Source organism: Choloepus didactylus, chromosome 4 (genome assembly GCF_015220235.1).
Source record: "Choloepus didactylus isolate mChoDid1 chromosome 4, mChoDid1.pri, whole genome shotgun sequence".
Taxonomy (NCBI): domain Eukaryota; kingdom Metazoa; phylum Chordata; class Mammalia; order Pilosa; family Megalonychidae; genus Choloepus; species Choloepus didactylus.
In genome coordinates this window covers 37633653-37661211 of record NC_051310.1, presented here as the reverse complement: position 1 = coordinate 37661211, position 27559 = coordinate 37633653, and the positions used below count along the sequence as shown (strand labels likewise).

The 27559-nt window shown below is 47.7% G+C and overlaps 1 protein-coding gene across 2 annotated transcripts in view; it reads right to left on the bottom strand.

The window, feature by feature from the left end:
- DPF3 (double PHD fingers 3) overlaps positions 1 to 27559 on the bottom strand; it is a 286531-nt gene that overhangs the window by 91094 nt on the left and 167878 nt on the right. For both annotated transcript variants that reach the window (XR_005216293.1, XM_037832373.1), the window contains exons 5-6: positions 24473 to 24568; positions 15782 to 15860 (exon numbers count right to left, since the gene is read on the bottom strand). Coding sequence is in view for 1 of the 2 variants with exons in the window: in XM_037832373.1 (XP_037688301.1) it covers positions 15782 to 15860; positions 24473 to 24568 (175 nt within the window). In the remaining variant the exon portion in view is untranslated. The remainder of the gene's footprint in view (positions 1 to 15781; positions 15861 to 24472; positions 24569 to 27559) is intronic.

The following is a 27559-nucleotide window of genomic DNA, read 5'->3' as shown; positions in this document are numbered from 1 at the left end:
ATGTCAATTATCACTGTCTTCCTTAATCACAGCATCTCAGGATCCTAACGGTCATTTGGTCGAGCCATCTATCAACTTGTTTTATTCCTACTAACACTCTGGGACAACTTCCCTACCCATCAGAACAGCCATCAGAAGCCCTTCTTTGGACTCCTTGAATTAGTTATGTCTGCACTGGAGGACTTCTCTCAAGGACAGTTTCCGTATCAGTTCCACACTGACATCAAGAACTCGACCTCATATGTTGACATACACATATTAGACTCTCAAAACCTGTTTGTTGGACGGTTGATGAATGAACACAAACACTTTGTGGGAAAACCAGGAGATAGGGGAGGAGGTATGCTTGTATGATATGATCCATCAATCCATATTAACTTAATACTAAATCAGAGCCAAAAGCCTCTCCTCTCTCCTTTCCTGACACACAGAGTCACTTTTAGAGCAAATCCTTTTGCTAGAACAGAAATTCCCAAAGAGTAGTCCCCAGACTAACATCATCAACATCACCTGGGAACTTGTTAGAGTTGCAAATTCTTGGGCTCTACCCCAGAACTGCTGAATCAGAAACTCTGGGGAGGGGGCCCAGGAATCTGTGTTTTAACAAGCCCTCCAAGTGATGCTGATGCAGTTTAAACTTTGAGGACCACTCTGCTAGAAGACTGAATATATTTAGGCTTGATCCAGACACACTGGGTCCACCCGCCCTCACAGATGGCTGGAAGTGGCAGGTGGCGGCAGTGGAGGCAGCCCTAAGACCTCCGCTCAGTTATTAGAAGAATCAGAGCCAGGCAGCACATGGAGGTCCTGGATGCCAGGCTCTCTTACCATGAACCCTATATGAAGACTTCTCTAGGTGCAACTTCATTTTTGCCACCTGCTGGCAAAGTCATTCCTTCATCAACAGGTCTTCAAATCAAGAAATAATTTATCAACCACTTAATATGTGCCCAGCACTGTGGCAGCAGAAGGACAAACAAGCCCCAGTACCCTCCCTCATGGAGTTCCCAGTCTAGCAGAAGAAACAGACATGTAAACAAGCAAGGGGGACAGGGGGACAAGTGCATCAGCACGTGCCAGGCCAAGAGAGGCACAAGGAGGGACCAGCAGCCTCCTGGGGATGGACGGCTTCCCGAGGAGGAGGAGCCCTTGAGCAGCATCCTGTGAGACAAGCAGGAATTCACCAAGCAGGCCAGGGAGGGAGAGGCTTGTTGCAAGCAAATGGGAAGGCACAGAAACACATTCAGCCTGGCACCTCTGGGGAACTGCAAGATGTTCAATAAAGCTGGTGAGAAGGAGGTGTTGGGGTGAGGGATGAGGGCTGCTACAAAAAGAAGAGGTTGAGCAGGACTTTATCCTGGCTGGGGGAGCCAGGGAAGGATTTTATTCAGAGGCCAGCTGAATCGGATTTACATTTTAGAAACGCCACTTAAGACTGTAGTGCAGAAAGTGGACTGAAGGGTGGCAAGATGCTATTTTCATGTTCTCTGTGTGAAACAGTGAGGACGTAAGGATGGAGAAGAAGAATGGGGTGGGACAGGGATTAAAGAGAGGGAATCTGGTGGCAAGGGGCAGGATATGGTGGCAAAGAGCCTAGCAAGACTCACGGGGCGTTCCTGAAGTGCACGATTGGCCCCTGTCCACCTCGCCAGTCTCATCTGACGCCACATTCTGCCTCATTCTAGGCCTTCCTACCCACTGGCTTTCTTTTAACTTCTTGCATTATTTTTCCTCCCACCACAGGGTCTTCGCACAAGCAAGAGCACAAGCTCTTCCTCTGCCTGAAATCCCCCTCCCCCATCCCAGATTTGTCTGATTAACACTTAATCCTCCTTCAGATCTCATTTCAAATGTCGTTCCCCAGGGAAGTCTTTCTAACGCGGTTCCCCCCATTCATTACCTAGGACTTATCACGTATCAATATGTGTCTCTCCATCTGGCAGCAAGCGCGGCAGGCACTGTGTTTGCACCCCGCTGCACCCCCAGCAGCCAGCTCAGGGCCTGACTTGTAGATCCTAAGGGAAGGAAGGAAGACGCCCAGATTTCTGGCTTGGGGAACAAGGTAGAAGGATGCAGGAGGAAGAGCAGATGTGAGCAAGGAAGAGAATGAGTTCAGTCTGGGTTTGGCTTCACACACCTGGAGCTTGGGAAAGGAGGTGGATTCTGGAGCTAGACAGGTGGCCATGGAAGCCAGAGGTAAGAGAAGGGTGCCAGGAGGTACTGGGGGGAGAGAAGAGAGGTGCACACAGGGCAGAGCTCAGGAAACACCAATATCTTAAGAGACTGACGGAGAAAGAGAGACTGATTTAAAATAAAAATAAATCACGGAGAAAGGTACACATAGGAGTGAGCCCTAGAAGCCACAGGAGTCGGGTTTCAAGACTACAGGAAGACGACACAACACAATGTAGGATGACGAAGCCCATCTCAGCCACTGTGCACAGCTATTGAGTATTCGCCATGTGCAGGGCCTGAGCTAGGCCCTTCAAGTAAATCTACTCATGGCAACCTCATCCCCATTTTACAGATGAGGAGACCCAGGCACAGAGGCAGAAGCATGAAAATGTCAGTTGCCTAAGACAGGTCAACAAGGAGGAGGACTGAGAACCCCTGGATGTGGCAAGAAGGTCACATAGCGAGAAGAGAATCAGTAACATCCAAAGGGTGAGACTAGACTGAGACTGCAGATGGACAGGATGCTCCAGGGAAAGAGGGTGGATGGCAGCGCCAACAGACTCACCCTTCCAGCCTGGCTGTGGGTGGGCAAAGGGGACTGTGGAGTCAGGGGAGGTGGGCGTGGGGCTTGTTCATGAACAGGGTGGATCCTTGAGTGGGTTCATAGGCTGGAGGAAGAAGGCAGGAGACAGGGGAGTTTGAAAGGCAGGGTTCAGAGGGATTGGAGTTAATGGAGCAAGATGCCTGACCCCAAAACTAGGCTTCTGACCCCTAGTCCCAGCCCTTTGAGTGACTTCATCCTAGGGACAAAAGATACAGCCAAGATTTCCAAGCCAAGATTTCCAAGATTTGTCTCTGTTGAATTGCATCAGGATCAGACTGCTATGCTCAGATGGAAAGAAATGCCTTGCAAATCCTGCTTTGATTGGCTTGGAATAAAAGGAAAAACCACTGTTTCACCTGTGTATTTAGTCATATCTTCCTGCCACTCCAAACCATATGAAATGTATGGGGCCGGCTTCATGGGGACACAACTGGGACAGTTGTGCAGGGTCCCACACTCAGAAGGGCCCTTGCTTAGTTTGATGTTCTGCTGTTGCCATCCTGAAATTCTGAATAATTTTTGAACAAGGGACCTGCCTTTTTATTTTGTACTGGATCCCACAAATTATGTAGTCAGTCCTGAAAACCTGTTGGGGCTGGGAATGAAGATCTCAGACTAAGTTACTCCAAAGAGCCAACCTGAGTGAGACACAAGAACTGCCAAAGCAAACCCAGGACCCACCCAGCCCTGAGTCAGGAGTAAGATTCCCTTCTTAGGTAAGCAGGTAGCCATGCAGCGGCTGTCATTCCAGTGTCATCAACTGCTCTGGCCCTGCTGTGAAGTCAGCCCTGTCCTCGGTAGGTGAGTAGGCTGGATCTGAACTGCTTTGGTTCAAATCCCAGCTCTGCTACTGACTGACTGTGTGATCTTGGGTGAGTTGCTAACCCTCGCTGTGCCTCAGCTTCCTCTCTGGAAAATGGGGATGACAATGATGCCATACCTACTCCACAGGACTGTGATGGGTACACAAGAGAATCCAATGGAAACAGTGCCCGGCTTGTAGAAAGTCTAATGATTGTCAGCTATTATCACCACTGCCATCAAAGTGGCCCAACAAAGAAAATATACCCCAAAGCATGGGGAGGGTGGGGGGGTGGGGGGGTGAATCTAGTAGTTTCTCCTCTTAAGTCCAGGGTGGTGGAATAGCAAGGAAGAAACTGTGGGAAAAGAAACATCCTGAAAATAAAGTATTGGGACCATCTGCTGTCCTTTTATCATGTTAGTAATCTCATTCTGGAATTATCTGTCATGAAGAATGAGACCAAGCCCCAAGACTGTTAAAGCATCCAGAAAGGGCCGTGCCCCACCTCCCTGTTCCAGTCCCTTTGCCCAGGGCAAGCTCCTTTGCACCCGGCACCTTTGAAGCCATCATCCTATAACCGGTCAGCCCTGCCTATGCCCACCTAAGGTCCTTCTTTTCACCTTGGCAAGCATGCACCTGGCTTTGTGCTTCTGCATGGCACGCCTGCAGAGGAACAGCTGTGACAAAAAGGAAGGTCCAGCTTGCCTTCCTTTCTCTCCTTCCCCCCGGGGCAGATCCATCTGTCAAGCTGCAGAAATAGTTTTGCCCCTTTCTAACCCAAAGCCAGATTCTCCATGCAAGACCCCCATGTGGAGTTATGAATGTCTTTAGTGTTGCCCCAGAATAGCTACAGCACCCCCACCCCACCCCCACCCCACTCACTCCTTCTTGTCCAGAGGCAGAGGAGGAGGAGGAGGAGGGAGAATCAGGGACAGTTTGTGTGAACAAAGCCGAATCCTTCCTGCCGCGGAGAAGCGGCAGCCTTCCCCACTGATAACTTAATGACTCTGGCACATTTTCATCAGCCCAACTTGGAGCACACAGTGGGTATCTGAGCCAGTGGTTTCCGAGAGACTGAAAGCAGCAACTGAAAGCAATTAGGGGATGAGCGTCCAACAGACAAAGCCTGGGCTTTGGGAGTCACTGGCCGCATTTTATCCCACCTCTGCCCGGTGGCACTTGCACACAACCCTGAGGACGCCACTCCCCCTCTCTCCGCAGCCCTAGGTCCTCGGTCCTCGTTTGCAAAATAGATCCAACAGTGCCTGTCATCTGCTGATGCCGACATATCAGAAAGGTGAGAGCTCATTCCTACATTCAAGGCTCACCTCGCAACAGCTCATGAGATAAGGATTATTGTCCCCATTTTACAGATGGGGAAACTGAGTCATAGGCAGTTGCCAAGCCAGGATTTGAACTTGGGTCTATCTGACCTTGAAGCACTTGACTGAAAGATGCACTGGTGTTTCTCCATTGGCCACCCATTCCCAGCCCTCCTGGGGCGGGGGCCTGACCTCCACAGCCTGCTTCAATGGGCTCCCTTGCCCTCTGCTTCTGGCGGAAGGTGCTGGCAGGAGGATGAGAAGGGTGAGAAGAGAGAGAAGGTGGGTATCTGTGCCCTGCCCTTCCCTGCTAGGGCACCGTGCAGCTCCCCCACGGCTCCAGCCATCTCTGGCTCTGGGAACCACGTGTCCTCCCCTTGCCCCTTGGGGCCCAGGGTGGGGAGGGCTTCCCACTCGTCCATATAGGTACCTGCCCACGCCGCTGTCATCACTCCTGCATCAAATTCTCCTGATGAGTAGGCCCTTCTGAGCAGAACCCTGTGTCCTGCCGGACTCAGACATTTACAAAGAGGCCATTTGGACAGAAGCAGCTCACCCTATCAGGCCGGTTCCAGAAGTCTGGGGTGCCCCACACCTTCCCAACAGCTCTCTCCCTCAGGGGAGATAAAGGAATGCCCACAACCGGTTCCCCAAGTGTGGAGATGCCCAAAGTGAGAAAAGCCCTGTTAGGGACTCTCGGGTGTGAACAAAACTCAACTTGTGACAAAGCTCATGAGATACTTCAAAGAGCCCCAAACTCAGACTTTTGGACTCAGGTGGCAGCTGTTTTAACTGCACAGGCTTTTCTCAGGAGGCCCTATGATTCCAGAGAGCTCAAAGTGGTAAAAGTCATGGCTTCCAGATCCATCCAGGCCCTGCATGTTGTAGGCAGCAAGGAGCTCATCTTGGACAAGTCCAGGGCTCGCCACACCCACACGGGCTTCCTCACCCCTGCCCTTGCAGCCAGGAGGCCAGCAGTGGGGGTGGCCCTCATGAACTGGGGGGTCTGGCCCTGGTTCTGACGCTAACCTGATATGCACCCTTGGGCAAATCCCATACCTTCCTGGGCCTTGATTTCCTGGTCTGTAAAAGATGGGCTTTGGACCAGATGATCCCAAGTCCCCTCCATTCTAACAGTTCACGAATCTCTGTTTCCTTGGCCTTCCAGTGTGCCTCCTGAAGGTGTTATTCCCGCCACTGCAATGGAAAAATGATGTAGGCTTTTAGCCGTGGGGTCCCCCTGGGGGCCAGCTGTGCCCTCCCTCCACCACACCAAGCAAGGTCTGCAACTGCCTCCCCGTGGCCTCATGTCGTCTGCCAGGCTTCTCCTGCTTATTTTAAGATGAAATCTGGGTAGAAGCACAGGAGTGGGAAATGAGTGCAATATCCTGATTTTTCAGACCCAGCTTCTTGGGGCTGGTCCTGACCCATGTATTAAGTGTGACCCCAGAGCCAGGACCTACAAACTCCAGTGATCCACAAGCCCTGTGGCCTCATCCAGGGTGGGTGCTCTGCTTAGTTTAGGAATTTACCAGATGTGAATGTGGCTCCCAGGTAAAAAAAAAAAAAAAAAAAAAAAAAATTAAAAACAGGAAGGGTGGAGATCTCAAAATACTATATAACCCAATTTTGGATCCCAGCAGGGGAATAAGAAATCCCCAAATCCAAGGCATGAAATGTGTTAGAGGGACAACTTCCTGCCCTGGCGAGAAGCAAGGCATCAGCACGCCGGGGAACTCGCGAGTCAGCCTGCCTGGGTCAGCGAATGTGCTGCGTGACCTTGGGCAAGTGATTAACCTCCCAGGCCTCAGTTTCCTTGTCTGAAAAATGGAGATAATAATAGTTTCTACCTCATATGTGTGTTGTGAGGCCTGAGTGAGTTTATCTTTAAAAAGTGCTTAGCACAGTGCCTGCCACACAGCAAATGTTCAACAAATGTTAGCTGTTCTGACCATTCATTTATCTTCATCAGTCTATTTCCTGGGTGCACAGACCACAGCTGGAGACCCAAGTGAGGTGTCAAACAAGTACTTTTTCTCAACTTGATATAAAGAAAATAATATTTACTGAGCACATCTGTGCACCAGGCAGTGAGCTGATTGTTTTTAAACCCATTATCTCATTAAATCCTCTTGGAAACCCCCTAAGGTTATGATTGTTCTCACATGACAAAAAAAGAGAAAAAGAAAAAGAAACTGAGGCTCAGAGAGGTCTGGTGATTGGCCCAAGGTCACAGCTAGGAAGTGATGCAGCAAAGACTCAAATCCTGAGCTCCTGACCATCATCCATCCCATAAGGGACAGCATCTCTGATTCCTTATTCTAATGAGTCCTACATAGCATGTCCTCAATTAACTTAAAGAGTATAATTCTTTTAATCCTAAAGTAGAAATAATTTAAGTAATAAATATAATTGTGAATGTTTCTGGGGAAGATAAATGGAGAAAGGTCCAAAATCAAACCTGTTACTACGAGGTGTCACAGCCCAGGAACATTTGGGAATTTTGCCAACATCTCGTGCTCTCTATAAGCCTCCTGTCCCCATTTGACTCATGGTCCCTTACCTGAAGTAGGCCCCCACTCATTGACAAAATCATGTTATGTCCTCAGTTCCTCTGGGGAAACAGATGTCCATTAGCATCTGTCAGACACTTCTGCCTGGGTGACTTGCCATTTCCACAAACTCATCATGTCAAAGTTTTGTCGATCCCTCAAAATTACCTCTCCCTTTAGAATATTCCAGGTAATCTTCCCCTCATTTCTCAACTACCAAGTTCAAGACTTCAGGGGTCCTCATGGCTGCTCCCACTCTCCTCTATCCTACATCTAGTCTGTCATCTACCAGGTTCTATGGGTTTTCCTTTCATAAAGACTTTCTCATTTGTCCCATCCCTTTATTCCAGCTGTCACCAGACTTCACATGCTCTCCCCTGAATGCCTGACCCTGTGGATTAACCTTTTTAGAAATTGTTTGGAATCTTCATGATTCTCCATGGACTATGCAGGCCAACCTCCAAGCAACTCAGCCTCGTGTTACCAGTGAAACTTGTCCAATTTTCTGTCCCCCAATCTCCCTACCCAAATGTTCTGCTCTGGCCAAGCCAGTCTACTTTCTGTCCTGGGATGTGCATCACACATTCCCTTCTCCAATCATTCATGAACAGTTTGGGGGAGCAACCACTGTGCTGGGTTTGAGATGCAAAGTTGAGTATGACATGGCCCCTGGCCTCAGTAGGCCCACAGTCCAGTTTGAAGGAACAGACAAGTAGACAAACCGTTATCCCCCAACATATTAGGGAGCCTAAGTGGAAGTATGCACAAAGTGCTGGCTGATTCCAGAAAGGGGTGAGTGTTTGTGTGTGGGGGGGGGGGGGAGTTCCATGGAGAGTGTTCATTTGTGTATGAGAGAAAGAGGAAGAGAATGAAAGCAATCACTGGGATCAAGCTCTGGCTCAGCTACTTATTCACTGTGTAACCTCTTAATTAACCCTTCTTCTCCCGGTTTCTTTATCTGTAGGATAGAGACGATCATAGCATCCATCTCATGGCACTCTCATGAGGGTTAAAGAGTTAATACAGCTAAGACCCATAGGAGACTTCAGTCCCACTTTATGAGCTCAACAAACTGGAGCCATTACTATTTTCACCTCCCTTCCACCCCACCCCGACTCCCCACACACACCTCCACCCCTGGAGACCCAGCTCAGCTCCATACCTGTCCCTGAGGACCTGCTCGGCCCCCTGGGGAAGCATCCTCTGACACCCCAGCCACCAGGACTGCTCCCTCCACTGAATTCCTGGCACACTCAGTGTCTGTCTCAACTAAATACTGCCTGGCAGGGTCTTAACTCCTCGTGTGCTATCAGCCTCATCTTTCCAACTAGGTTGGACCCATAGGAAATGAGGAAAGAGCAAAAGGTGGAAGAGCACTTGCCACGAGCAAACACATGTATCTACACGATCTCCTGTCGCCTGCCGGACCACGTACCAACTTACTTCACGCCTGAGGAAAGGGAGGCTCCCAGCAGCAGCATGGTTTTCTCAGCAGAACCACAATCTGACCTTGGCCCGCGGACTCCAAAGTCAGTGCGCATTGATCTTCACCCAGCACTCTATAACCTGGGGGGGACTGGCCATGCTGCCCACTTCCCTGAATCCCTGCCGTGGCTTGAAATAAGATAAATCGAAGACTGTGCATAGTGCCCTTTGACCTCCCAATTCTACGTCTAGGATATAATAAAAGGAATATGCACGATATAGCTACTATATTGTTTTAATAGTAAACAAAACTATGTAAACATCCAACAAGTGGGACATTCATTGGGCAAACTGGGGCATGTCCATAGACTGGGGGTGTCTGCAGAATGGAGCACAATATAGCCCTATGGATGATGTCATAAAAGGCATTTATTGACATGGAAAAATGTTTTTCATATGTTATTAAGTGGTGGGGGGGTTAAAATGGTAGATATCATTTAGATTTCATTTATTGGTTATATATATATGTTGTTCCCAGCAACCCTTTTATGTATCTGTATATATACATACATGGAGAAAGAATGAATTCCAGAATAGTATTCAACAAAACAAAACATAAATTATTCCTGAGGAGTGAAATTATGTTTCCCCTTTTTCATATCTGTAATATCTGATTTTTCTGCAATGAACTTATGCTATTTCCATAGAAAAAGCTATTTTTAAAAATAAAAAGAACCTTTTAAAAGGTTACTATCTACTATTTACCCTGTTATTGGTCATTCATACATTAACTGGGATTATGTGCTACAAATTTGTACCAAACAGCAGCTAGAAACAAGGTTCTGACTGGGTGAGAAAATAATTCAAGAAGGTATGGGTTACAGCCCAGAAAAGGCAGACCTAGGTTTGGTGGTCAAATGGGCTTCCAGAAAGCACTAGAAGGAGGTGGGAGGTGGGGGTGGGAGGGAGAGGACAGGCAGCAGAGCAAAGGAGGAGGAGCTATCAGGGCAGGAGGGTTGGAAAGAGAAACTTCAGCCTCTCCCCAGCCCTGCCTCTGGCCACCCCAGGACACCCTGCAACCTGTGTCCAGGCCACAATGGCATTTAAATATTTAAACAGACTCAGCTTTGCCGTAACAAACACCCTCCTTCTCCAGGGATCCATCACGTGCCACAGGCCCTGCTACACAAATCAAGTTTCTGGGGCAGGAGCCATTCCCTGTCCTCCCCCGCCGCACCCCCACCCAAGGACCTGCAAGATAATAGCGGAGACAACTGAGTGATGAGCCCGGCTTCCCCTCAGCGACAAGGGCAGCAAGCCTGAAGGCCGCGTTATTGGCTTTTCCACCGCAGCTCAAAGCAAAAAGCGCATGAGCCTTAGAGGGTGTGGGGCCTCAATACCCTCAAAAAAAATTTTTTTTAATAAGACTGCAATAGTCATCTGAATCTCCCCACTGCGCTCGGGTGTGAGTAATTTTAAGGAGATTGAGGTCAAGCAGGTATCCCAGGACTGCCCTGGGTTCCCACTGGGTCTGCTTCATGCACCATCCACCCGTCCCCCCAACACCTCTTGACCCTTGGCCCAGTTTCCGCAATACCCCACAATCCTCTCCTCACTTCATGTCCTTAAAGCCTCTCGTCCTATCTCCCAGCAAACAGCCTCGTTGTTGAGCTGCTGACCAGGAAGAAAGGAGCTCACGTTGCCGGGAAGTGATCCTGAACAGGAGGTCCAGAGCCTCAAGAGAGGACCCAGCCCCTCGGTGACAAATGAGGACACAGGTGCCACAGCCAACGACTAGTGGAGGCAGGACTAGACTCCAGGTCTCTTTGCTTTCAGCCCGATACCCTTCTCCTTCCATTACACCACCACCAAGACACAAGAAACTTTGGAGCAGGAAAGGACCCCAGAGATCCCTACTCTGACACTGCCCCACCCAGACAAATATGCCCACCAGATTTCTAGAAGGGAGGCACCACTCTAAAGTGGCCATGTTTTCAATCACCGGCCACAATCATCAAAAATACATGGGGGGGGGGGAGCGATGGGGAGTGGTGGAGACTGAGGTTTTATTGATATAGAGGTTGAGGTGAAGAGGATCCACTGCTGATGTGAAGCTGCTGGCCATGACTCAGAGGTGAGTCATGCTCCTACAGCTTCAGTCCTCTTTCTTTGCCTTTTGTCACTAATCCATCCTAACGCCCCAGCTGGGGGTGGGGTGGGGTGGGATTTTAATAGATTCAAGTTTAAAAGGCTCAAAATGATATAATTCATTCCATTCCACTTCACTTATAATTGCTACCTGACATTGGCTTGCCACCCTGACACCTAGAAGCTCTTTGTCAATAGTGGACAGGGCTTTACTGTATAAATAAAATGTGCTTGCTCATTAATTAACTTTTAAGACATGTTTCCTGCCTCAACTCTCAGAGGAACCAAACTCTGGGGTGAGGAGGGCACGTTGAATCTGCAGTTTGTATGGGAGGGTGAGTGGGCTCCAGAATTGGACGAACCAGGCTTCACATCCCAGCTTTGGGATCAGCTAGCTGTGTGGCCTTGGAAAAATCCCTTTGCCTCTCTGAGCCTCAGTTTCTTCACAGTAAAGTGAAGTTCATGAACCTGACCCTCAAGGTTAGTGTGCGGATATAGAGATAATATATATTTAATGGTTAGCACAGTACCCTGCACACTCTAAGTGCCCAATTAACAGGCATTATCACCTCGGTCACAAGAAACTACGAGGGAAAAACAAAAAACTGAAATCACTTCCATTGTGCCCAGAAAGAAAGATAGATGCTTGCTTTGCTCCTCCCTAAATGGCTAACACTTAAAGATGAAATGTTTCCCCTGAATATCACCTCATCATCTCCATCTTTTTTTATGAACTCCTTGAACAAAGGAAATGCAAAAAAGGATCTCTCGTTAGGAGTCTGTCCCAGGGATACTAAAAGAAAATTCGGGGTTGGGAATAGTTAAGAAGAGACAAATTCTTGAAATGACTTTTAAAACATCCCAGTAACCCAAACCCAAAGATTCCTTTCACAGTTATTATTCCACCTATAAAATGGGGCTAATGATGCTATTAGCATTTAAAGCTACTAAGTAAATTAAAGTCAAGTGCTAGACTGCTGAGTTTTATGCTGGATTGTTGAGTATTTATATCAACACTCAAAGAACTGGAAAGGAATGACTCTAAAGAGACCAGCTAAAATAGTGAGGCAAGCCGGTGGCAATCTGCCTGGAGAATTCCTGGAGACTCAAGAACTTCCAGATGCTCAAAGTAGGGAAAAATAAGAGCTGAGCAGTCAGGAGCCAGAAGTCTCCAAGTTTGAATGAAGTAGGCCAGTCATTCCCAAAAGTCAGCATTCATAAGAATTCCCTGAGAAGCTGATAAAAATGCATGCTCCCAGGCCTGCTTCCAGTGACACTGATGCAGGAGAGCTGGCTCAGGGCCCAGGCATCTGCATGTTTAATAAGCATCTAGGTTATTTCTGTTGCAGGTCATCCGGGGTCCACACTTCAAAAAAAAACACTGACAGCCTTTCCCACAGAGTCATATTCAGTTGGCTTTGTTTCTGAGTAATGAACACTTTTCCTTTGGCAAGCAATTGAAAGGGAAGAAACAGAACTTTGATCCGTACTCTTGGTAAGCTTTCAGGATAATTAATATAGATTGGTTAGTTGTTGTAAAATGAAGTATTCCTCTCCATATGCACTATGGATTGGATAAAAAACAAATTATGTTCAGATGATTTCATATTTCTCTGGAATGGAATAAATTCAATGGCTGAGTGAAAGGCAATAGGCCCACTATCCATCACCTGAAGTTAGCAATTAAGATAATACTTCAACTACCCATCTTGAAAAGGGAAGCTTGGACCAAGAGCATAACAGAACAACTATATTCAGGAATAAATAACAGGAGAGGTGAAATGCAATCACATTTGAAAAATAGCTATTACCATTCTATACGAACCCAGGAAGAGGTGTTGGGGACCAAGGTAGCCTAATGTTTTCATAAATAACTTGAAAGATGGAGTGAGAATTATGTAAATCAAACCACAGATGATACACAAATGGCAGGGGTTGCAAATCTGTGGAGAATGAAATTTAACTACTGACCAATGTCTTTAAATTTGTCTTTATTGAATCTTGTATATTGAAGTCACATATTATTGCATCTCTTTATTGGGACTCAATAGGGCCAAATGAGAAGTGATTTATGGAAGACGGAATAATCAAATACTTAAGTATAAAAGAGCATACACCTGGAGAGGCTTTGCCGCTGCGTTAGGACAGGCCCTGATTGGGAAGTTGTTGCAACAGTGTTCCAGCATAGGGTGGCCAAATATTTCCATTTGCTACAGACATGGGTTGTGTTGAAGAGCTGATGTGTAAAATAAACAAGGAAATGTGGCTGCTACTCTTTGAGCCACTTGGCCTAGATGCTGCTTCCAATGGGAGTGCTGTGTTAAATGTAGACCTGGAAGGCAATTCAGTACAGAACGGGGCAGCACAGAGATTACGGAGTACCGCCCTGGGCCAACTAAGAATGCAAGGGGACACTGAGAGCGCCTGTTTGTTTGGGAAAAGATATGCAACAGACAAGTTTCTCTTTCCTTCCTTTTTTTGAAGGAAAGAGAAGGAAAGAGAAAATTTCAGCTCCTGTTAAGGAAAAACAATCATTCTAAGCACAGCTGGAATCATGGAAGAAAGGGCAGCTTATGGTTACGCCATCCCGGGGGACATTCATGGGGCGACTAGACACCTCTCTACTTAGGATGCATTAGAGATTATTAAAAGCATTCCTTGCCCAGTTCAGGGGAGAGTGGGGGGGGGGGGGCTCGTGACCTCTCCAAAGGTCATTTGTATCCCAAAGGATCACATGTCTGAAGGGCACCAGATAAAAATAAAGCCTATTAATCACAGAGCTGCCGCACAATTTCCTAAGAGAGCCAAGAGAGAGAAGGGCAGTCGGCAGTGGACCTTGCCTTGCAAATGAGGAAAGGGAGGCAGTGCATGTGCTGGCAGAGCCAAGAAAGCAACCGCCCAAACTTCCAGATAGCCAAAATCAGGCTGTGGTGAGGCCCTCCAAGCAGTACAGGTAACAGAAGGAGGAAGGGATCATGCGGGGAGGGGACAAGGCAACAACAAAAGGCAGTGAGAGCCCCTAAACAAAGTGACAGGTGCTTGGGGGAGAGGGTGGGCTTCAAAGCAGGAAGCCAGGAAAGAGAAGGTGCCCACAAAGGGTGCTTCCTGGAGGCAATATGTGAGGAGGCACCAAGAAGTGAAGAGCGGAACTGGGAGGTGGGTAAAGCAAGAGAAAAAGGAACACAGGGTGAGTTTGAAATATATGACATTATTATTGGCTGAGACTCCAATGCATGGTATGGAAATAGAGCAGAAAGTCACATAATGAAAATAAAGCTTTTTAAAAGAGGACTGGTGGAATGCTCCAGTTCCAAGGGAGATGTTAGTATTCTTTACAGATGGGCTGCTCCAGCCAGACAGAGCTGGAAATTCTGCTCAGTGAGGGTCTGAAGACTCTTCCCAGACCACAGCACAGAACTATCGACTCTCAAGGGCTTACATGCCCAGGAAAAAACCGAACCCCATCCAGGAGGCAAAACCCAGGTGGAAGCAGTCACCTGCAGGCACTGCCAGGAGCTTCAGATCCCAGCTGGCTCCCTCCTCATTCTGCAACGGAACTGCTGCGGGTTGGAGGTGTTACCTGCAGGAGTCGTCTCGGGAATATCATCTGCACTGTGTATTAAGCAGCCAAATGGGGGTCACAGAGTTTTGAGTTGTTCTAGCAAAATGTTCTCCAACCAGCTGTCACCCCACCAGGCACAGAACAACTTTTTGAAATCAAAAGAGGCCAGTGAAGAGGGAGGAAAAAATCATCACCCCAGACTCACTGCCTGTGTCCCCATCTTCCTCTGGTTCTTTCTCTGCCTTCAAAGAGAATCTGCAAACTCTGGCAAGAGGGGTGGGATGCTTGGAGCTGCCAGGCAGGGCCCCTGCTTCTACTGCAGCCCCTTCTCTCCAAGGGCAAGGGTCTGTGTCATCAGAGAGGAGAAGACGAAGAGTAGTCCACCAGAGAGTGGGAGCCGAGGGCCATCCTCGCCACATTATGAACAGATGGTGCCCGATACTGTGAGAAGGTAACTAGAGCAAGGCTTTTCAACCCATCCCACAATGCTCTGGCAGGTGAGGAAGATAAAAAGGTTCCTCAAGGCTGACAGCCACCCCACCTAAAGCTGAAGGTTTCCTGATTCCACCCGCCCGTTGCCCTGGAACAACCACCTCCCTGCTGCTGCTGTCCCTCAGCTCCTCACTCCGTCTGTCCATCCTGAACCTAGGAGCCAAACATCAGAAAGACGTTTTTGAAGCAAGCAAGAAAGGCTGGAGATGGATCGAGGGCCATTTATTAAACTAAGCCATCATTATAGAAAGGTTCATAACCTGCCTTACCTAGGAAAGGAGCGAGAGAAAAGAAATTAAAGAGAAAAGCCACAAGAGCCAAGTACCTTTGTCGGAGGTTTTTGAGTTATGCTTTTGTTTGTAACTCTCTGAGACTGAGAAAGAAAAAGGGGATGAATCTTAAAGGAGACAGAGTAGAAGAGAGGGAGCCAGAGGGAAGCCACGAGGGAGGGCACTGCCAGAGAGAAGAACACGGCGTCGGAGGTGGGAGGCCGCCCCCCTCCTCGTGCAGACACCAGCCCCCCAACCCCGGGGCCAGGAGCAGCAGCAGGAGGTGGGGATACCACAGGCATGCAAGCTGGGGGTGCTGGCCCGAGAGCAGGTGGCCCGCCCAGGCAGGGACGGGGGCCGGACAGCCAAGGAAGTGCAGGAAAAGCTGGGGCTGCGGACAGGACAGGAAGGGGGGGTCTGCGGTACTTACTGTCACAGACGTAAGGTTTATCATGGTCTTCCTGAGAGGCCGCGTCGTGCCTCCTCCTGCCCCCCGCAGAGCCACGAGCCTGGGGAGACATGGGGGTATCGGGGGACTTATTATAATAATCACTACAGTTCCCGCGCACACACTCTGTGAGGCCCTGAGGCTTTGCCCATATCACCCCATTCTATCTCCATAACGTTAATACTAACCTCATTTTACAGAGGAGAAAACTGAGGCCCAGAGAGGTTAGGTAACTCAGCCCGAATCACTCAGCCACTCACCTGTATTATCTCATTAAACCTTCACAACAACTCCAAGAGGTAGGTGCTGCCATTATCCCCATTTTACAGATCAGGAAACAGAGGTGACAGAGAGGTAAAGTAGCTCACCCAAGGTCACCTGGCTACTAAGTGCAGAGCCAGGGTATAAACTCGGGACTGCCTGACCGAAAGCCCGTATCTCCCGAATCCCCAGACTCTACTGTTGCCACAAGGAACCTTTCTTCCAGCTCCTCTGCCTTCCAGCTTCATGACATAGCATGAAGATACCAGGCCCACCCCCTTCAGCCAATCAACTGACAGGCCTGTTGGGAGCAAGTCCTGATGGGGACAAGAAGCCTCCTGTGCCCACTTACTTCCCCCCGCCCTCACCCACCCAAATCTCCCAATGGGCCAGCCAGATTTGGCATCTGGGCACAGGGCAGGAGCCTGGGCAGTGGAGCACCCATCCCCACCCTGGCTTGGCCTACAGGACTGGCTTCTGCTGGGTTCTCCCTCTGTGGTCTGTACTGAGCCTCCAGCCAGTGACAGAGACCTGGATGCCAGCTCACGGAGCTGCACTCCTCATGCTACCACCCTGCAAGCATCTCCAGAGAGGATCAGCAGGGCCCAGGTGGGAGGAGGGGGGAGCTCCACCTCCAAGAACAAAAGGTACCAGCAGAGAGGGAGCTGGCAGCCACCGGCTCTGGGACAGTGGCTACAAGAACTCAGCAAGGTTTATTTTTAAACCTTTGTCAGCCCTGGACTGTCACGTGGGTGGCACCCCAGCCTCCTCCAGGCCATGTTTTGGTAATGAGTAGCAGTAAATTCCCAAGCAAAGACATGGACTCTTGGGGGCTTTGGGGACAGAGAGGAAGGAGCAACAGATGAGAAATAAAGCCTGGGGTAGAGGGGAAAGGGGACAGGTCCAGTGGCCTGGCCTGGAAGAGGGGACCTGAGAACTTCAAAGTGGAAAGGCCTGCACCCTGGGCCTGATGTGCTTGCACACACACACACACACACACATACTCACTGGGGACTTCACAGTGGAAAGGCCTACACTCGAGGCCTGCAAAGCTCACATACACAAAACACACAAACATGAACACACACTCACTGGGAGCTTTACAGTGGAAAGACCTGTACTCCAGGCCTGGAAAGCCCACACTCTCTCACAAAACACACACACTGCACAATCAACACCACCTGCCAAGCTACCACCTCCACCACCTCCTCAGCTGGTCTCTCTCCAAAACAAAGGACAAAGTTCCATCTCCCTCCCTCCCTCCCTCCCACCGGTCTTTCCCTCTCTCTGTCTCCCCCACCCCCCAGCCCCTGACAACCAGCAGCCCTCCCCTCGCCCTCACTACTCAGAGTTGACCCGAAGAGGGAGCTGTGAGGTGCTGGCCGTCACCCTCAGGCACTGACAGGCCTCCCCGCCTGCCCTTGATGCCGAGGGTGGTCACCCCCAGTTGCCCTCGTCCCCCACCCCAGCTAGGTGAAACCAGGGACAGCTTGACACTCCAGCAGCCCCATCAAGACCGCCTCTGAGCAGGGAAAAGCAAGTCAAGCAGAATGCCGGTGGCAACAGCAGACCCAGGGAAGGGGCTCTGCCTCTGAGAGACTAAAAATACCACGAGCAAAAAGAGGAGGAGACGTGCAGAGCTGGAAGCACATGGGCTTCTTGGGGAGCAGCCAGCAGGAAGCAGAGGGCCCTGCAGAGAGCTGGGCTCTGATTTCATCCAGCACTGACTAGCAGGGCAACCGCCAGACCCCATGTCTCCCTGAGCCTCAGTTTCCTCAACTGCAAAATAGGGCTCGTGACCCTCGGCACTTGTCAGAGCAGGTGAGGGAGTCTTCCTGGGGCCATAGCATTCTTTCAGTTTCCTGGAACATCTCAGGCTTGGGAACTCAGAATCCTACTAGTCTTATTCCAACGTCACCTCCTCAGGGAAGCCCTCCCTGTCCAACTGACTGAAATGCCTCCTATAGCCTCTCCATAGTGCTCTCTCCCTAGCGCAACTTTAAGTCCCATCACAGCAGTTAGCATTATCTGACATTCTATCATACAGGTGTTGGTTTACCAGTTGATTTTTGGTCTCTCCCACATTTGGGCAGAGACCATGTCTATCTGTGTGCCACTAGGCTCAGCACTTGGCACAGGGGCAGGATGGATAAGAAGCATTAAATAAACATTTGCTGAATAAATCAATCCGTCAGTAAGTCAGTCATCTTTGGTTCTTCTCCTTCATTCTCTATATCCTAATCCTATTGTTGCATCCTTCAAAGGCTATTTTAGGCTTTTCCTTTTCTTTGCATTCCACACCCTCATCCAGGAGCTCATCAACTGACCCCTGAACTGCTCAGAGAACCCACCAGATGGTGTTCTACCTCCACATGGCCCTGACCGATCCTGCATGATGACTGAACCAATGAGACAAAAGGGATGACGGACAGGAACCCATAGTCGCACGCTCATTCGCACGTCCGTTCATTGCTCCCTAAACCTACTGACACCATCCATCGCAACCTAGTGCCAAGCCCATCCGCTTCACCCCGTGCTCACGCCTAGGTCCATGTGTCTTTGTTTTATTGACTCCTGTCACGGACCAGCCTCCCGTCTGCCCTTCTACATCACATCCACACTCCAGCCTGCTGTCATCCCACTCCTCCAGCACCCTTCCCTTGCAGTAAAAAGGAGTAAAAAGAGCATCAGCTTTAAAGTCAGACTGAGGTTTAATCCTGGCCCACAAATCGCCAGCTCATGTGTCTTTGAACAAGTTACCTCTCTAAGCTTTAGTTTCCTCAACTGAAAAATGGGCATAGCAACACCTATTTTTGCAGAGCGTTCAAAAGGGTTAGAGCTAAGGTTGTGTGAAACCACAGGGGCAGTGCTAAGTCCACAGGAAGCTCAATAAATTATTTTCCTTTCCTCACTCAAGTTGATCTCTCTCCTCTGAACTCTTTCTGCATTTGCTTAGTACACAGTCAGAAGCCCGCTGTTTTCAAATTGTATCATGGGTCTTAGTATTTTCTCCCCAATTTGATTCTAAGGTCCTTGAGGGCAAGGATGACATTTTATACTTTATTTTAAACCCACAACACCTAGCACTATACATAGCATGCGAAGCTAGTTTGTATATATTACCTCAATCAATTCCTGCAGTAGCTATGTGAGTTAGACCAAATAGTGTGGTTATTCCCATTTGACACTTGATGAAACAGGTTCTGAGAGGGTACATGACTTGTCCATGGTCACAGAGCTAGGAGAAGGACCTAGCTCTCCAGACTCTGTTTTAGAAAACTTTGAAGCTGACTGTCTAAAAGAAACCCATCCATCCTGCTCTCCCTGCTCCGCTCATCCGCCCCACCTCCATTCACACACCACTGGCTCACAGCAGCCACAACTGCACCCACAGCCCTGCCCCCTTGGCCACTGTGGATTGGTACAGGAGCAGACACCTGCCCTAAGCTGGGCCAATCAGGTTCTACCTCCAAGCGGCCTGGAACTTGGAAGCAGTGACCCTACTTAGTACAGGTCATTTCCCTGGGGACCCATGAATTCAGGAGTGGTGGGGCAGCCACATTTGGCCAAGTACACAAAGAAGTCAGTCTCCAGAAAGAAGAAAGAAGGAGGAAAGAAGCTGCCTGGGTTCTTGCCTCGTTTCTGACCCTACGTCCCTGTCACTGCCTGAGGTTTGGATCTTCAGTTATTGCTCAAATTTGGGGCAATGACCCAGCAGCTTTTCAAACATTTCCCTTTTTTGAGTAAGCCCTTTTGAGTGAACTCATTTCCTGCAACTAAAAGACTGAGGACAGATTCCTAAGCAGAGTTAGTTTCTCTCTACTAGCTGTTTTAAGATAGTGGGTCAAGGATCCTTGGAAGTCTCCCAGATCCTTTCAGCAGATCTGCAATGTCAGAACTATTTTCCTAATAGTACTAAGGCATTCTTTGCCTTCTTCACTCCTATTCTCTCACAAGTGTACAGTGGAGTCTTTCAGAGGCTGCATGACATGTGTGGTGCCCTCCCTCTGGGTGCTTGTGTTTTTTTTTTTAGTTTTTTTGAGTTTTGCTTTAATGTCTAACAAGGTAAATATCCTCAAAGCAGCAGTACTGGCCTCACTCAGGAGCTTGTTCCCCACCCACTCCCAGATCTACTGCATCAGAATTTGCACTTGAACTAGATCCCCATGTGATTCACGTGCATAGTAAAGCTTGAGAAGCACCCACTATAACACATGCATCAATAAATACTTATGGATTGACTGATTGATAATACTTAGGTGGATGACTCACAGGAATTTCATGAATTCAAAAGAGCTTTGATTGCTTGGGTTAAAGTTACTAGGGACACAATTATTAATTGTTGGGTTTGAATTTCCCTCACCCTTCAGGCAAGACCCACTGTCAGACCTCTGAGAGCTGTTCCCTTTACTTGCATTCTCCTAATAATAATACCTAGCCCTCGAAATTGTGTGTGTATCATTACTCTCATTTTACTGATGGAAAAACAGAGACATAGATTACTTATACAATTTGGCCAGTGTCACAGAGGTTACATAATTCTCCCAAAGTAGTAAGTGGTGAAGCTGGGATTTGAACTCAGGGTGCCCAAGCTCAAACAAGGCAATGCCTGTTGTCTTAATCGCTACCTGAGACATGGGTCCCTCAAGCACAAATCTCCTGGGGAATCTCATTAAAACACAGAACCCAAATCAGCCCAGCCAGGGTGGAGTCTGACATCCTGCAGGTCTAACAAACCCAGATGATGCCAATACTGCACTCCAGGAGCCACACCTTAAGGTGCTTGACCCCAGACGGCCTCTCAATCCTGAGCACAGATGCGGGAGTGATTTGCCCCCAGGAGCCAGCAGTAGCTTGAATTTGTGTGAGTAAAACACAGCTTAATTGTGGCTGAGTGCAGCTGCTTCACACACATTTCATGGCACAGACAGGCTCACCCCCACCCCTCCAGATCCTCCCACAGCTCCCATAATATGGGAAATCTGCACACCAGAGAACTGCTCTGCTGCCCGAGGGACACGAGTTCGAGTCTACACCCCGCCCAGGCCCCTCACTGGGTTCAGGCCTTCTCTCAGTCCCCGTAACGCTGAAATACGAGTTTTCTTTCTTTTTCCTTCATTCAATCATTCATTCAACAAGCTGGTCATTGGCTGCATGCCGGGTTCTGTGTCAGGCGTTAATCTGGAAAGCTGAAGACAGTATGACCCAGCAGAAATACACAGACCTGCGTTCAAATCTTGCCTGCTTCCCTAAGAAGACAGGTGACCTTGAGCAAGTTACTTAACTTCTCTGGGAGTAATAATACCAACTTATGGGCATGAAGTAAAGCAGCACTGGCCAACGAAATACAATGTTGAGCTGCACAGGTCATTTTAAATTTCCCATTAGTCAGGATAGAAGAGAGGAAAAAAGAACAGGTGCAATTAATTTTAATAATATATTTTATGTAACCCAATAGATCCACAATCTTACTACTGCAATATGCACTCAATATAAAAATTGTTAATGAAATAGTTTGTGTGCCGGTTTGAATGTATTGTGTCCCCCAAATGCCATTATCTTTGTGGTCTTGTGGGACAGACGTTTTGGTGCTGGTTAGATTTGCTTGGGATGTGCCCAACCCAGCTGTGGGTGGTGACTTCGGTGGGATACTCCTATGGAGGTGTGACCCCACCCATTCAGGGTGGGCCTTGATCAGTGGAGCCATATAAAACATGCTGACTCAAAGAGACTGAACAGAGTGCAGCTGTGAGTGACATTTTGAAGAGGAGCAAGCTTGCTAGAGAGGAACGTCCTGGGAGAAAGCCATTTTGAAACCAGAACTTTGGAGCAGACGCCAGCCACGTGCCTTCCCGGCTAACAGAGGTTTTCCGGACGCCATCGGCCATCCTCCAGTGAAGGTACCCGATTACTGATGTGTTACCTTGGACACTTTATGGCCTTAAGACTGTAACTGTGTAGCCAAATAAACCCCCTTTTTATAAAAGCCTATCCATCTCTGGTGTTTTGCATTCTGCAGCATTAGCAAACTAGAACAGTTTGCATTGTTTTTTTGGTTATGTCTTCAAAATCCAGTGAGTACTTTATATTTACAGCATATTGCAATTTGGGCAAGCCAAGCGCTCAACAGTCACATATGGCCAGAGGCTGCCATAATAGTAGCACAGAAATAGATAATGTGTTGTAAAGTACCCGGCACACAATCATCACTCTCTACGTGGTTGCTCTTATTGTAAAGAGCCCATCACACTGCCTGGTGTACAGTAAGTTCTTCATAAATAGCTGTTGCTGCCATTACTGCTAACATTTTTACAGAGAAGATCCCCAGCTCATATTCGCTGAGTGCAAGTTAAATCTTCTTGATTTAGGTTGGGAGCGAGGAAGCTGGAAGGAAGAATGTTTTCCACAATATACTCTAGAAAGCTTGGTTTGGGGTGAGGGAAGGGATAGACCAGGCTTGAGGGGATAAAGCTCTTGCAGTTCACAAAAGGTCCAGAAATTCCAAGTTCGAAAGTCTCCCTTAGTAATAGTATTAGACATTCATTATTTAGTAACCCCATTGAAGTAATGGGTCTAGCCAAGTTCATTAAGGGCTGCAAAAACCTTCTGGTGAAAAACTGATGCAGAACTTTATAAGGGAGGGATCAGGCCCACAACACCAAAATCCACTGAATTTCACCTCCACTAAAAGTAAAACAGCTGGACTGAATATGCTTTCTGATGCAAAAGCAAGTATACGTCACCACCTAGGCAAGAGTCTTGGCCACCCCAAAAAAACATTTAGATACACACAAGTGTACAAACATACTCATATGCGCACAAGCACACGCAACCAGAACCCAATCAAGACTGTAATCTAACTACCAGTTTTCAGGAAATAAAGAGATAGAGGAACACATTAAACACTAAGAGTGTCTACTCCACCAAATCTAGACAAACAACCCAAGTTGCTCAACAAACAAATGGCATGGAGGGAAAAAATATGTGGATGATCAGGTGTAGTGAGGAGGAGGTATGTTATGGAATAAAAGAGACTTAAGTTTCGCAACCCAGGAGCCTTGATTCTTGATGATCATATAACTACGTAGCTTATATGGTGTGATGATGTGATTGTGAAAACCTTGTGGCTCACACTTCCTTTATCCAGTGTATGGACAGATGAGTAGAAAAATAAGGACAAAAAGTAAATGAATAATAGTGAGGGAGGAAAGGTATGAGATGTCTTGGGTTTTCTTTTTTACTTTTATTTTTATTCTTATTTATATTTTTAGCATAATGAAAATGTTCAAATTTGATTGTGGTGATGAATTCACAACTATATGATGATACTGTGAACAATTGATTATACACTTCAGATGATTGTATGGTATGTGAATATATCTCAATAAAATTGCATTTTAAAAAAAAAAAGAGAGAGAACTAAGTTTCAAACAAGCCAAATGTAAAAGACATTTTTGAGAAAAATATCAGAGACCAGATAGTAGGTATTAGAATTGTTACATCTATTGGAAGTGATAATAATATGCTAATGATGTGAAAAAAATGTCTAGGACCTGCTTTCAAATATTGAAGCAAAAACAAACATAGAACCAAACCAAAAGTGGGAGAAAGGAATAGATAAAACAAGAAAATCACAATATTGGTACAATTGCTAAGCTAGGTGATGGCTATATAAGGGGTGCACCAGCAGAGTACTGCCCTGTCTGGAAAACAATTTCATCTCCTGTAAAATGTGAAAGCATCTTAACTCAGTTTGGGCAGCACTGGATGACCTGTCACCTAGGGAACTTGCTTTTAATATTGTCTTCCAGGCCCAGTGGAAACACGGGGGGCTTTGGAGAACCAACCTGAAAGCCCAAAAGCACCCCACAGGCTTGGCTCCCTCCCCTCAGGGACCACTCTTGCATTTTCACTCCTTTCATGGTTCCCCAGGCTCCTGACATTTTCCTTGCCACATTCCAAGATGACCAGCTTCCAATACCCATGCCAAATCCACTTGGGAAGCATTAACTGTGATGTCCCTGCTTTCCCAGCACGCCCCTACTCTTTGTCCAGGGAAGCACACCCTCGAGCAGGGTGTTCTGGTGCAGCCCCAGGAACAATAAAGCAGGAAACTTGCAGCCTTGTTTTGTGACCGAGCAAACGGACATGACAGACACACCATCCTCAACTTCTACCCTTGCCTTCACCTCACTCTTTAACCCTTCCTTGACCCTCAGCATCCCCTAAAGTCACCTTTGGCCTCTTTTTCTCCCTCTTGCCAGCTGTAAACTCTTCCAGGGTACGACCTGGGACCAATGCGTTTCTCGAATTTTCCTCTCTGAGTATTCTCCAGGACATGGATGTGACCTCTCTAACCTGCCTGATCTCAGCCTCCTGATCTCTTTCCTCCCTCAGGCTTCCCCAACTCACCCGTCCTCTGGTCCTATTCTTCCGCTTGGGAATATCCTCTTCTAAATCCTCTTCTTCGTTCCCTTCTTCCACATTTTCATCATTTTCCAAAACCCTCTGAAAAGACAAGAAAATAAATCAAAGGGCTGAGAAACAAGATGCAAAGGAGAAAACTATCAGAGAGTACTTTGGGGGTGTTTCGTTTTGTTGTTGCTGTTTAACAAAGTGAAGATGCTGTCACTGCTTGGAAAGCCGTGTGTCCAGGATGTTGCCCAGAAGTTTGATTTCTTGGCGCTATCGACCCTTCCCCAGGCCCCTGGGCCCCTTCCCCTGGGCCAGTTCTCCCAGAACACTGACCTCCTTCAACTTTTTGCCCAAGAAGAGTTTCCCAAAAGAGAATTCTCGGGTAGGAGTGCTTTCTTACATGGGATCAAGATGTTGTGTCAGAACTTATTTAACATAACATTTCCTTTTTCTCCTGAAGGGCCAAAACCTCAGAAATATTTGAAAATATGTTTCTCTTTTCCTCATCATTTTAGAACCCTGCCCTGTTTGATGAAAAGAAGTAAGTTTCTGCTCATTAGACCAGAATTTGACATTAAAGTTTTATCCATTGTTATTTTTAAAGAAAATTAGATTTTGCAATGTTTAGAAGTCATTACAACACAGATCCCATAATGGAGCTCAACGGTCATGAATTCAATGACTACCCTCCAGCAGCCCTGACTCACACTGCAGCAGAGAATCCAATTGCCATTCTACAGGTAAATAAACTGAGGCCAAGAATAGCTTATCTGCTCAAGGGCATAGAGAGAATCCATGAGGGAAATAAGACCAGGGTTCACCGGCTCAAAATTTCTGACTCATTTTTCAGCCCTGGGACAATTTCAAGGTGTGTTTATGGCATACCCTTCATGTAGGGGTCTGAGCACTTTCCTCCTTTTTGTGAGAGGGGAAAGGAGGAGGTAGGGTGTGTATCTCTGGATTTAAGGGAGGATTAAAGATTATGGCAGAGGACTCAGCATCCCACAGTGGGAGTAAATAAGTGGGAAGGGTCATGGACCTCGCTGTTTTTTTAATTGGCTCACTCTATGACCTTGGATAAGTCATTATCTTTTTATACTTCAGTTTCTCCAATAGGGATTCTTTCATCTTTTCAATCAACAAACATCTATCTAGTGCCGACTACATGACAGGCTGCTCACCAGCTACAATCCTGGCCCCAAATGGACTTAACAGCCTGGTGAGGGGGAAGACAGATTTAAACAACATGCATAGGCATACAATTACAACTGTTATAAAAACAGTGAAAGGCAAGTTCAAGGCCCAATGAAAGGGTGTGAGAAGGGAATTTTACCTAATCTGAGGGTCAAGTAAGGATTCCCTGAGGAAGTAACCTCAGAAAGTTGAGCTCTGGAGGAGGAACACAAACACGAGCAGCCTTGTGAGTGGGGACAGAGGCGAGGCAGAGAGGGAGAGGCCTCGGCAGAGCCCAGCGTGAGCAAAATCCCTGAGGCCGGGAGAAGAGCACGGCTTGCCCAGGGAGCAGAAGGAGGCCGGTGTGACCAGGGCTCAGTGGCTCAGGGAGACACTGGCATACGTTGAGGCTTGAAAGGTGGGCAGGTGCCAAATTATACAAGATAGCAACATCCATCCACTCTTGTGGTGATGGTACAAAAACCACACAAGCTATGAAAAACCTTAGAAAGTAGCATGTACTGCACTGATGTCTGGTATCCTCATCACTGTTCCAGACACCTGCCCCAGGGTGCCTTTGGCCTGTCCTAAAAGCCAGAAACCCAGGAGCCAGTCAGCGATCTCCTTGGCCCCTTGCCAGAGTATTCTGTCCCAACCCCAGAGGTCAAAATAATGCTAACCATCAAGTTCCTTCTAAAGAAATCAAAACAGCTCATGAATTTTCCTCTGACTTCTCTAGGTTTATTTGGGAAACCATCGGCTGACCACACTTAGGGGTCTCTGGGCCAGCCTTAGCCATATGACAAGGAAAGAGAAATTGTCTGCTGGACACACCTCTAGTTCATGGCTAGGAAACCTCGGCCTGGGTCCAGAGTAAGCCACCATCCTCTCTGCACCTGGCTTCCTGAACTATAGGTAGGAATACTAGTGAAAGTCAAAAGAAAGAACAATGGGTCAAATGCTCTGCAGTCTTCAGTGAGAAGATGCACAGTAAATGTGAGGTGTTGTTATTATGAGTGTTGTGGGTGTTTGTAGAGTCATCTGGGAAACTTTCTGGGTTTGAAATTATTTAATCAAGTGTCATGACTTTAAAGGCCATTGTCTCTGGCATCTCACTACAGTGCTGATTCTGGTCTCATTTTCCCCCCAAGATGCATTTCTGGTTGTAAGCTGAAAGACTGGAGAAGGCAGCTGAACTGGAATCCAGAGGTGCCACGTAGGCTCATGGTCCAGGCATGAACTGACTTCTTCTAGAGGTTTCCATCCCTCCCAGTTCCCATCAGATTCCCTGTGTCTCTAGAACCTCTAGTCTCTGCCTCAGGCCTCAGACATGACAGCAGTTGCCCCAGTATGTTTCCATTTCCTACATTGCAGCCTGATGCCAGAAGTCTCTCTACGTAACTCAGGAGGAGCCAGGAGTTCCAACGAGTAAAGCGGTATTCAGGGTTCAGGAAGAAGAGATGGCATCTTGTGTCTGGAGTGAAGGACAGGGGTGGTCCAACTATAGATACAACTTGTATCCCCTGTCCAAGGACATTATCTGGAAAATAAATACATTCTATATCAACTTTTCTCCCTGTGACTCCATGCAGTCTTTATAATGACAATAATAATGGTTTGTGGTTGGTTAAAAAAATTTTTTTAAGAAATTCAGTTTTATAGACTGCATCATCTATGGCCTGAAGTATTGCAAAATTCTCTTATTTCTTCCTTCCACTCTTGGCCCCACATCCAATCTCCTCTCCATGCAGCAGTCCAAGGAATCTTTACAAAATACAAATTCACTGCCCTGATTAAAACCCTCCAAGGGCTTCCTGTTTTTTTCCCATGAAATCAGAAGCCATGGCTTAAGAGATCTGCTTGGTCTGCCCCCGGGCAGTCCTCCAAGTCCATCCTGGGTCATTCTTCCTG